General features: G+C 50.1%; 1 protein-coding gene across 4 annotated transcripts in view; it reads right to left on the bottom strand.

The window, feature by feature from the left end:
- Positions 1-11,338, bottom strand: part of TRPM5 (transient receptor potential cation channel subfamily M member 5) — a 47,720-nt gene extending 36,382 nt beyond the window's left edge. For all 4 annotated transcript variants that reach the window (XR_011973821.1, XM_072639475.1, XM_072639476.1 and 1 more), the window contains exons 1-4: positions 11,013-11,338; positions 3,998-4,068; positions 2,934-3,087; positions 1,089-1,269 (exon numbers count right to left, since the gene is read on the bottom strand). Coding sequence is in view for 3 of the 4 variants with exons in the window: in XM_072639475.1 (XP_072495576.1) it covers positions 1,089-1,269; positions 2,934-3,087; positions 3,998-4,068; positions 11,013-11,039 (433 nt within the window). In the remaining variant the exon portion in view is untranslated. The remainder of the gene's footprint in view (positions 1-1,088; positions 1,270-2,933; positions 3,088-3,997; positions 4,069-11,012) is intronic.
- Positions 11,339-12,224: the final 886 nt, after the last annotated feature.

Below are 12,224 nucleotides of genomic sequence, written 5' to 3'. Positions count from 1 at the left end.
GGCTCTGTCCTCCTAGCACCTGAGCTGTTCGAGACACAAGATCGGGGGTCTGGAGCTGCCAGGGGCCCCTCATTTTACAGAGGAGGAAACTGAGGCCCAGACAAGTGGAGGAGAAACCTGACCAAGGTCACACCAAAAAGGAGCAGAATGCAGTGGGAAAACTGGAGAGCTTGGAGGGCTAACCTTAGCCTCAAAGGATGAGGGGAAGAATCCTGATTCAGCTACTTGAACCACACTTTGCCTAAGGGGGCCTGGAGTGACCTTGGATAACCTATCTTCGCCTCAGTTTCCTCAGTTGTAAAATGGGGCTCATAATGGCACTTAACCTCCCATGGTGGTTGTGAGTATCGAAGGATATCGTCATCATTACGCCCTTGACACAGTGTCTGGCACATAGTAGGTACTGTGTAAGGGGTTGTTGTTTCCCTCATCACTATTAGCAGGATCCCCAGCTGTTGGATCATATCAGAGGTTCTGCATTCTGAAGGAGGTGCAAAGTGTCTTCATTCCCCCTGCAGATGAGCCCTTTGGGAGAGGCTCCCAGCCAAGGCAAAGGAAACTCAATGGTCATGCCTAAGAAGGGACCTGGAGAAGGAAGCTCCATCCTGCAGGTCTGGCTCCTGCCAAAAAGGAAATCCTGTCCTCCCCTCCCCCCAAGCCCCCAGGGGCAGGACTATGGATGTCTAGGAAGTACAATGCAGGGTCCAGCTGTGAAGCCCCTATGCATATGTGTGTGTGTGTGTGTGTGTGTGCCTGTGTGATGGGGAGTGAGAGTGTATGGGTATTCATGTGTGACTCTGTGTGTGCATATGAGAGAGTGTGTGTCACAGTGTGCATGGGAGAGTGTGTGTGTATGTGTGTGACTGTGTGTAAGTGACTGTGTGTGTATATGTATCTGTGTGCATGTGAGTGTGTGTGTGTATATGTGTATGAATGTGTGACTGTGTGTGTGAGAATGTGTATGTATGCCTGTGTGTGTGTGTGTCCGTGTGTGCGTCCTGTGTGCCCAGGGAAGCAGGGGCCAGAGCTGGCCTCGTGGATGCCTCTCCCCATGAAGGATAGCCGCGACAAGGAAGGCAAGGTCTCACCTGTGCTCTGCATGGCCTTCACTAGCCCCTTCCTCAAGATATCTCGGAGCCAGGGCTTCATGGGGAAGTTCTGCTCCTCACCCACCAGCGAGACCACAAGGTTGGGCGCAGGCAGGGACCAGTCGCTGAGCATGAACTCAAAGAGGATGCTGGGGGGCACGGTGCTGGGCACCCTCAGGAACTGCAGAGGATAAAAGTGCCTCGTAATTGTCAGTTGATACCAGGATTCCGAGCGCAGCTGGTATGGGGGCTGGCCCTGCCCTCAGGGAGCTCCCAGGCTGGGAGAAATGGAGATGGGCAAAGGACTTCATCCTTAGGAAGGTGATAGTCTAGGATGTGCGTGTGTGTGTGTGTGTGTGTTAGTGGGGGGGGGGGACAGGGAGGGGAGAGGGTAGCTAGAAAGGGACCTGCAAGGTTGGCTCTACTAGGAAATTCTTAAGTTAAAGAATAAGACCAAAAGAGGCTTTGGTTGGGGAGGATCAGTGTTCAGGGCTCAGAAACAAAACTGGGCAGACCTCAATGGGAGCTAAACCATCTGCGCCACATCTAAGCCAAGTGGCTGCGCAGCCACTACATGAAGCCCTGGGGAGGGAGGGGGGGTGGTGGCCACCCCTTCCCAAGGCTGTCCTTTTCACATTGGGACAGCACTCATTGGCTGGGGATCTTGGCGACTTGTCCACTTGTGGTTGCCCCAGTTCTGCCCGGCTCAGCCCTGCCTGGTTCTGCTCTGCATTTCAGCATCCAAGGAGCTCATTGACTAGGGCTGCTTGGCCCAGAGTGCTGGGTTCTGGGTTTCTGTTCCACTCTGGGCTGCTCTAGGCTGGCATTTGTAACCACAAAGCGTAATACCCAGGTACTTCTCCCTCCTCATAGTTCCTGAGGTCTGGCTCTCATCCCCAGATGCCACCACATCCCTTTTAAAAGCAAAGCACAAGCTCTAGACCAGAGCTGTGCCCAGATGCAAACCTGTAGCTGGGGGGGAGGGACACCCCCTTGATTCTGTCTGGGAGTGGAATGACTCCAGAAGCTGCATCATGAACACCCACGAGGCCCCTCCTGCCCATGCCAGCCCACCTGTGGGCTTCCTGAGCCCTTTCATTGGAGCCTCATTCCTCTGGGTCAGGACTTGGACAGGCTGGGTCAGCCCAAGCTCCATTAAAATGCAGAAGTCACTTGTGCAGAGCTCCCAGCCTGGCTTTCCCAGTGATCCCAGTCACCAACAAGAACAAGGAGCTGGCCTCAGTTTCCATGAGGTATTTTCATTCTGTCCTGAACTGTTTTTTTCCTGATCTCTGATTTTGCTCACCCTGTCCTCCCCTCCCCCAACCCCCCCTACTTTTCCAGCTCTTCTCTCTGCCTTTGCAAATTCTGGGCCCAGCCAACACCTCTGAGAAGTCTTCTAGAATCTTCTGGGAGCAGCTCAGCCCAAAGGTGTCCTGTGCTCCAAACTCCTTAGGCACCTATACATGGACAGTCTAAGATCAGACTGGACTGTGCTTCTGGCCCTGGGGGTGGGCTGGACTATGTAGCTTCAGCGGTGCCTTTGCTGGCTCTGGGAATCTCCAGTTCTCTTCAATTCAGTTGCCAGGATGCCTCTTCCCAGGGGTTCCAGCAACCATGGGGGTGGGTGTGGGTGGAGAGAGAGCACTTTCAGTCCAGATTTACAGAATGATTGAATGAATGAATGAATAAGTGAGTGAGTGAGTGATCAATATCTTGCTCTCAAGAGCTGGCACTAGGAAGTTCCTACACTAAGAATGATCACAACCCCAGACACAGAAAATGTCCCAGCAAGGAGCCAGCACAGTAGCTCCCTGGGTTTGGGACCAGATCCTGGCTCTGTACCTTTGCATGCTTCTTTCCAGAACCGACAAAGTTGATTTCTCCCTGGTGGTAGTGCCAGTCTCTCCAGTCTCCAGCCTCCTTCTTGCTACCTGCACGGGCTGTTTGGGGGTACCTTGGGCAGGGCCTCTGGATGGCACTGGCTGGTTCTCTTTCTCTGTGGGAACAAGCCACCAAGAAGGGAGGAAAGGAGAGGGGGCAGAGGCAAAGGGAGCCTGAGGACAGAGTTGCCTCCAAGTCCTCATCCTTCCTCCCTTCAGGGCTCACTCTAGAGACTGCTCAGCCACAGGGTTTATGGAAGGTGAAGATGGCAAGGGGTCCTGGAGCTAAGCAGTGAGGCAAGTGAGGAGCTGAGGCTGACACTGCAGAAAGTCTCTCCCATCTACAACTGCTCTAATCCCAGGATCCTATGGGGGCTTGAGAGATGGTTTCTGCCTGTCCTTAAAGGCACAGCTCAGGGGTCACTGCTTTCTGGAAGCCATCCCTGGCCCAAGCCTCCTCTGGGAAGGCTGTTCTCTTTGCCCCAAGAACACTGGAGTGATTTGTGTGAAGGGCAGCTGATCTGAGAAGGACAGTTCTACTGTGGTGGTAGTGGTGGGGGATGCTGGGGCACAGGAGGTGTGGGCCTGAACATTGACCCAGTTGAGTTTCCAGCCCAACCCAAGCCCATACCCACAGACCCAGGGTCACAGCTGCAGCCCCTACAGATAATGAGGACTGAAAGCCACAGAAAGTGCTATAGAACATCTCAGATTCATGGAAGGGGCCTTAGACCATAGACCATGGCAAGTCAGAGCTGGAAGAGCAGAGAACCTAGAAGGTGGGGTAGAGATGGGGGGTGCCTGGGATAGGGGCTGGAAAAGACCCTAGAGACAAAGTATCTTGTATTCAAGGTGGTGGGGTGTCACTGCCCAAGCTTCCTCGGAGGGGAAATTGGTGCTAGAAGTAGGCCCAGCCTCCCAACTGCCTGGCCTGAGTTTCCTCCCCTGTGTTACCCAGGCCTGCTCTGGGTCTAATGAGTGACCTCCTCCAGTTCCACCCTACCACCCCACTTCAGCAAAGCTCACCCTGGAGCAGACATGTCCTCTTGGCTTTGGGTGCTGGCACTTTTCCACTGGACACTTTTGAGACCCCGGCTCTGGCAAGAATAAGAATGGTTTAGACCAAGAGCCCTGCTGGGCTCCTTGCTAGCCCTTAGAAGGTCAAAGGGCAGATACCTCCAGCCTTTGGCCAACCCTGGCAGGGGAACTGAAGCTGACCAAATTCACCCTTGAGAATAATGAGAGAAAGCTCAGTATTTCTCTCCTCTAACTGGTGAAAGCAGGAATTTAGGATTGAGATTAGGGGTTAGTCAGTCACGGGCCCATGGGCATTCCTGCAGGAGAGGGGCTGAGACCTTCTGGGGAGGCGAGATCCACTGAGCACTCAATTCAGCACAATTCAGTTCAGCCCAATCAAAGACCCGATGATGTGTGTCAGGGGCAGAACAGAGTGCTGCGGGTGAAAAGGCACAGTGAGGGATGTCCCAGCTAGGAGGAGCCTTAGAAATCCCTACAGGTGTTCATCATCTCCCCCTACCAATCAAGCAGCAAGCATTTAGTAAGCACCTACTGTGTGCCAGGCACTAGGCTAGACTCTGGGGAGACAACAGACAAACATCAAATCATCCTTGGGTGGCCATGGAGGGGTGGAGCCGTGAGACAGGTGCATGTGAGTAGATACTAAGTACATGCATCAAAGGACAAGTCTCAAAGAAACGATAGAAATCATTTCCCTAGGACTGGGGTGGGGCCATTAGAGCTTTGTCCCAGGGCACCAACATTCAGAAGATACCACTTGTGTACTTTAGTACTTAGAACCAACTGAGCTTAGTCAAGGTCATTTGTTAAAATAGGAGGATCCCCTCCTCGACTTTGGGTCACACCCCAGAGGAGCCCATAGTGGGAGGGCACCAAAGGCTCCCTTTCTGGAGCAGCCTCCTTGGTGTCCTAACTTCGTTTTGTCCAGAGTGTGTGCGCACAAACCCTAAGGTGTGGCCTGAGGTGGTCAGGGAGGGCTTCCTGGAGGAGGTGGTGGCAGTGCTGAGACTTTGATGATTTTGTTAGATTTAAGTTAGTAGAAGGGAGGGAAAGAGAGGGTGCCCCCAGACCATTCTTACACAGAGCAGAGTCTCAGTAAGAATTGTGGATTGTATGTATTGTTGGAGGGGTGGGTGGGTGGATGGATGGATGGATAGGTGGGTGGATGGATAGATGGATAGGTGGGTGGATGGATGGGTGGATGGATAGCTGGGTGAGTGGGTAGATGGATGGATGACAGGGTGGGTGGATGGATGTATGGGTGACTGGGTGAGTGAATTTCAGCACTAGGAGGAAGAGAGCTGGTTAGGGAGAACTGATTATCTGCCACTCTTCAGAAGCTCAAATGAAAAAGAGATCCTGGGTGTCAGAATTGGGAGGGACATCCAAGACTTCTGGTTTACTTCACCTCTACCTGACCAACCATCCTGCCTACAACATTGCCATAGATGTTGTCCTCTAGGCCCTACTTGAAGACTTCCAGAGAGGAGGAACCTGCTCCCCTCCCCACAACCACCCCTCCCTCATCAGCCACCCTCCCTCTCCCCAACAGACTGTAAACTTCTCCAGGGTAGGGAGGGTCTTTCTTTTTATTAATTGCATCCCCTTAGTCCAGTGTCTGGTACCAAGTAGGTGCTTTAAAAATGTGGATTCGGATGGATTGCATCTCCTCCCCAGCTCTTTAGATGGCACTGATTGTTAGGAAGTGAGGATTTGCCTCTTGAACTATGAGTCCTTGCTCTGAGGCTTACTGGGGTCAAGTGGAAGGGTCTCACCAGCCCCTCATGTCCCATCTAAGACCTTTTCTCCACCTCATGTATCCTGTATGACACACCATCCTGTTGGCCTCCTCTGGACAGTCCCCAACTTATCAATGACCCTCTGAAACTGTGGTGCCCAGAACTGACCACAATCCTCTGGGACGGGGGGTCTGAGGCAGCTGGAGAATAGCAGTACTGCCACTTCCCCAGACCTGGGCACTAGTCCTCCTTTAATGCAAACTAAGATCACATTCACTGTCTGTATTGCCATATTCCACTACTTACTCATACTGAGCTTGTGGTCCACCTAAACCCCCAGATCTTTTTCGGATGAACTCTGCTCTTAGACAAACCTCTCCTATTTTGTACTTATGCCATTAATTGTAGAACCTGAGTCATTCCTGGTTTTATTTGTGGGAAGGGTTCCAGCCTTGAAGGTTCAGTAGATATCTTCATGTTCCATTCAGTCTGGCCTCCTGAGTTAGGCCTGGAGGTGGAGAGCTCCTATAAGAAGCATTTCCTATTTCTAGAGTTCTTTAAGGTTTGCAAAGTGTACAGTCTCTCATGTTCTCCTTACATGAGTTGGTGCTAATATGATTTTCATTTTACAGAGGAAGAAACTGAGGTAGAGACTTTAAAAAATGCCGAAAACAATGTAAGGGACTTTCCCAGGGCCACACAGTTAGTATCTATGCCACCAAACAGTGTGGTGCAGGTGGAAGTGCTTAGCTGTGTGGGGAACGTGTGGCTTTCTCTGATCCATCTAGAGTAGGGGCAAGAGCATTCTCTTTTCCCCATTTCATAGAGAAGACACTTTGAGACCATCACTCAGGTACTATAATTAGCTTGTTTATCCCCTAGAAGGATCATAAAGACCCTGAGAGTTTTCTTAGATCCATTTTTTTAAAGAGCTCATTCTTTGCCTTATTTCTTAACTAACCTTAACCACTGAATGGGCACAGCCTCAGTCGAGTTTAGACCTGTTAAGGACCTTAGCTTGAAAAGGCCAAGATTCCCCCACTTCATCCTGGGGCATCTCCAGTTGTCCTGATTGATATCTGGTCACTGCACCCAGATGTCTCTGAGGGTGAAAATGAGGCTGGTAACTTTGCACAGCTCTTCCTCACTTAAATCCAACTCACCTGCATATCCTGGCATCACCTTCCTGATGTCTTGGTCCTCTTCGAGAACAAAGGCCACACAGTGGCCATCCCAAAGAATATGTGGTTCTTCCCCCTTCAGCTTTAAGAAGTTTCTTTCAGATGAAAAGTTTTGAGTTTGTCTACCATGCTTTGAGACCCCAGTTAGGATAATTCCTAACAGGTAGGCAGAGGATGGGTTCCCTACCTGATTGTAAATAGTAACTGTTTCTCTTTTGGCCAGCAACCCTGATGTTCTCCCTATTCCAGTTTGATTTTTTTTATTAAAGGGGTCATCCATTGCTTCACTTCTTTAAGAGGGCTATTCACTGAATGGGCATTGCTTCACTCAAAGAGAGAACTTGAAAAAATCTTAGCTTAAAAGGCCCAAGGTCTCCCATTGCATCTTGGGCCATCTGCAGTCATCCTGACTGATATCTGGTCAGTGGACCCAGATGGCTGTGGAGGAGAAAGTGAGGCTGGTGACTTTGAACAGCCCTCCCTCCCTCAGACCAAAGTCAACTGCAAGTCATGTCATCATCTCCCTAATGTCATGGTCCTCTTCCAAGAAGGAAGGACAAAACCACACAATGTTTATGCTTACTGTAGTTAATCTCTGACCTCTTTGTAGTTGAGGTACAATTGTGTTTGCTACAAATGTTTGGAGAGAAGCCATAGATGATATTAGATAGTGTCTGTGGATAGATAGGAGCTTGGAGGGAAAGTTGGAGAAGGAGCTGGCCATCTCCTGGGGACTGTCCTCAGCCCAGCTCTTTTGCTTCAAGTTGACTATAGAGCATGTGACAGTCCTGCATAGTCCCCTTCTCTGCCACATCTCAGAGATAGCACTCAGTTCATTCAGGGATGGATCGGAATGCCAGGCTGGCTCCAATGTTTGGTAATCAATCTCTCCACCACTTGATAATTAATAGACAGTCCCTGAGGTCTGGCTCAAGTTTCCTCTGCCTCTCCATACAGCTTTTGTACAACTTTCTTCAAATTCAAAGGCTCTTTGACACTTAGCTAAGGGTCTATGGTTGACTGGTTGAGACAATTCTTATCTAGTTAAGGTGTCAAAGCAAAGGAAAAGAATGCTAGGTTGAACAGAGCCCTGAACTCACTCAAAGTCAGGGACCTGAAGTCAAGTTCCAGCTTCACCCTTTAGAAAAGTTAATGATCTTGGACAGAGAATAAGCCTCAGCATCCTCTGCAAAATGGTATTTTCTCTGTCCCAGGGTTGTTGTGAGGATAGCACTGTGCAACTTGTGTACTGCCCTTATTATATAATATATGTATTATATGATCTATATAATAAGAAGCCCTTATTAAGGCTTGTGGGGTCCCCAAAGGTCAAAGTGGAGGCAGGGAAAGGCCTAAGGGAAGAAAGAGAGGCAGGAGGTAGGCAAACAGGAAGAAGACAGTTACAGGGTTGAGACAGTGAAAGTCAAGGGGGTAAAATGGAGGGAGAGGGTAAGAGAAAATCAAAGAAAGAGAGGTGCATGCCTTTGTGGAGGGTCTGGAGGGGCAAGGACCATGACATTACCTGTCAGCCTGGCCTGGCCTACCCGCATCCTACTTAACCCTGCCCACAAAAACCTGAGAATCTGGTAGCAGATAAGACAGGAACAGAGAAAGGAAATAAGGTCTCCCATCTTGGTCTCACTCTCAGTCTTGTGTCTTATGTGTTTGTTGATGGGTAGAGACAATGTTCCCAAAGGAACTCAGAGAAGGGCGGGGTTTCCTGGAGCTTAGATCCCCAGAGAAGGCTCCCTGGAAGAAGAGGAGGGATCCATTCATTCAAACTTCTATTGCCCTATGGTGGAGTCTCTCCATCTCCATGGTGGCTAATCCTGATCCTCCTCCTGATGGCAAGAGGACCGATAGACCTCTTAGCCTCAAGTTCCAGCATCTTAGCTTTCTCTGGGACTCAGACTCCACAGCTCTTCCCCAATGCTAGTATTTCTTTCCTTTCCTTCCTTCCTTTCTTTTTTATTTCCTTCCTTCCTTTCTTCTTTCCTTTCTTTCTTTTTTCTTTCTTCCCTCTCCCTTTTTTTCCTCTTTTCCTCTCTCTCTTTCTCTTCTCTTCTCTTCTCTTCTCTTCTCTTCTCTTCTCTTCTCTTCTCTTCTCTTCTCTTCTCTTCTCTTCTCTCTCTCTCTCTCTCTCTCTCTCTCTCTCTCTCTCTCTCTGTCTCTGTCTCTGTCTGTCTGTCTGTCTGTCTCTCTCTCTCCAGTTATGCTAGGGAAGGGGCCCAAGTTATTGTGTCTCCAGCCGTCTCTGGACCTTGCTGCCTCATCTACACAATCAGGGAATTGAGCTGGATTATCTCAGCATCATGGGATCATTGGAATGTGAGGGAAAAGAACCACCTGGCCCCATTACCCTTCACTGATGGACAATCGCTTCCAATTTTGTGGCGTGATATGATGAACTAAGTGCTTTCCTCCCAACTCCTGATAGTGGGATGTGAGGGCGAGTTTCATTGCATTTGGCAACAAAGACATCTGCCCTTACCCCCACATGGGGAGTGGTTCTTATCCCTAGGTGTGAAGGAACTTGCCTCTAGTCCCAAAGCCAGTGAATAGCAGGGCTAGGCTTCATGAACCCAGGTCCTCTGACCTTTCCCTCCCCCATGAGACCTGCTGCCCCTCCCTTTGGGGCCACTTTTGACTGGAACACTTTTTTCCTCTCCTGATTTTCTGGTTTTTGTCTTCTAGTCCTTTGATCTCTTCCTAGCGGATACCAGATGCCCTCCTTCCCTGAGAAAGTGGGGAGAGGTTGATGGATGGGGAGGCCTGGGGCCCTGATGCCCACAGGGTAGGGCCTCAGCTTGGGTCCTGGCTGGGAAGGCTATGCAAATACCCTGGGCAGCTCCAAGAGAGAGCTCTATGCAAAGGCAGGCTTCCTTTGCATGATGCAGGTGCAGGATGCCTTCCAAACCCCACTTGGGCACACCAAGGCCCAGCCCCCACACTCCCCATAGCCCTGAGCTGAAGGTGGGAGCAGGGAGGGAAGGCTTGGCTGAGGAGAAAAGCTCTCTCTCACACACATGAACTAAGGCCTGACAGGAACGTGATGGCTGGAGGACTTCCTAAAACAGGCTGAGGAAGCCAGAGACAATGGGGTCTGGGGAGTCTCTCCTACAAAAGTTTGCTGAATTCCATAGACTTTCATCCATCTGAGGGGACAGGGCTAGACCTGAAGTGAGGGGGCTACCAAATGAGCTCAAGGGAACTGTAGATATTAAGATTTTGGTGGCTGTTCCAGGGTCAAGGAGGCAGAGTCATCTGAACCCTGTGGCTGCCCCTGGGCTAAGGAAGAAGAGGAGAGAACCCTGGGCTTGGAGGGGCCCAAGGCTCTGGTTCTTATAGTCACTGGCTGTGTGGCTTTGGGCAAGTCTCTTACCCTGCCTGAGCTTCTGTCTCCTCCTCTGTAAACAGAAGGTTTTGGACTATGTGGCCCCTAGGACCCCTTCTAGTCCTGCCTGTATTCTCCAAGGAAAACAGCTTCTGCCAGGAGAACCTTGGGTCCCCTATTGCCCTCACCATGCCCTGAGGTTCCCCTGCCTACAAGGTCCCAGCCTACACCACCCCCTCTCCAATATTTTCCAGTCCAATGACCTGTGAGTGGTATTGGACTCCAGACCAAACTCTGAGATTCCCTTGCATTGACCTGCACTCAAGGGAGTTTTCCCTGCCCAATCCAGAACTGAGCATAGGAAAAGTAAGAAAGAATGAGTCAAGTTCTTTTTCATCAAGTAATGAATTTTTCATCCCTTCCCACTGAGGTCTGTGAAGTAGATAAAAGCAGGGGATTATATTCTCTCACTTTGCAGATAAGGAAACTGAGGCTTAAGCAGAGACAAGGGTATGTGGGTGATCACTGTCAATCCTGAGCTTCTACCATGCTCCCTGTTTTTCTCCCACCTCGACACCCTCTCTAATCCCCTCCCCAGCAGAAACCAGGATGACATCAAATCCCTTTGCCCCGGCTCCCTGGCCAAAGTACCCAGCGTTTATCTTGGCAGCCTGGCTTGGCCTTGCCTGGGTTAAGGGGTTCCCATGTGTCCTAAACTGTCCTCTGGATGAGGCCAGGGTTGTTCTTACCTGTGTGGCATCTCTGGAGTCCAACATGATACAGGAGGGTAAGGCAGATCAGTCACCCAGCCCAGTCCTAGCAGAGAAAGCCAATCCAGTGACTTTGTCTCTTTGTGGAGAGCTCTGTGTCCAGATAGACCAGCCTCCCTATTGAAATGGCAAAAAAAAAGGAGGAGGGGACTCTCCTACAACGCCACCTGTGACTGTTTTCCAGGAGGGGGCAGGGGCTGTAAACAAATCCTATACAAATCACATTTGGGCCCATGCCCTGTGCTGGGCACCAGTGGGCCCTGACCACCCCTCTAGCTAGAGGGCCATCCTCATGACTTCCACTCTTTGAGGTATCTGAAGCTTTATGGTTATGGTCATCTGAAGCTTTCTGCCCCTCTGACTCAGGAAGATGCCTTTAGGAATGGGTTTCCAACAACTAATTCATGTTGTCTCCTTACCCTGTGCTGAGCTGTGCCCCTACCATAGGGAGGCTGTGTTCAGAAACCTTAGCCATGAAGTCATGAAGGCTGCTGGTCCTAGGCCCTAATTGTGATCTCAAAAAAGTAATTTATGAAGCAATTGCCCCCAAGAGCTGCTATTCTATTAGGACGATACAAAACCAACAGAGGGAAACTCAGGTCAGGGTACCCCAAACCCAGTGAGGGTCTTGAGGATAAAACATCGATGGAATAGTTAGACTTCTGCTCAGTAGAGAAGGTGGCAGATAGGTGGTGCAGGGGAGAGAGCACTGGTTCTGGAGCCAGAGACTGGAGTTCAACACTGGTCTGAAACTCTCATTAGCTGAGTGACCTTGGACAAGTCACTTCACCCTGCTTGCCTCAGTTTGCCTTAAATGAGCTGGAGGAGGAAATGGCAAACCACTCCAGTACCTTTGCCAAGAAAACCCCTGGGAATACAAAGAAACATAAAGTAAACAGCCAAGTTCTCCTACATTAGACTGTGAACTCCCAGAGAACAAAGCTTGTCTTTTGCCTCTGTCTGTGTCCCAGTGCTTAACACATAGTACATACTTAATCATTGTTTACTAATGGACTGACTGAATGTGCAAACAAGTTATAGACCTGGTTAAGTAGAAGGTTTGGTTGGAGGAAAGGTGGTAACAGCAAAGGTTGGGGAGAGGGGGGATTGATCAAAGAAACTTCCTGCAGAAGATGGGATTTGAGCTGAATTTTGTAGGAAGCCAAGGAAGTAGAGACAAGGAGGATGCCA

Source organism: Notamacropus eugenii, chromosome 2 (genome assembly GCF_028372415.1).
Source record: "Notamacropus eugenii isolate mMacEug1 chromosome 2, mMacEug1.pri_v2, whole genome shotgun sequence".
Taxonomy (NCBI): Eukaryota; Metazoa; Chordata; class Mammalia; order Diprotodontia; family Macropodidae; genus Notamacropus; species Notamacropus eugenii.
Note: the sequence above shows the minus strand (reverse complement) of the source record. Positions and strands in the feature narration are given on the sequence as shown.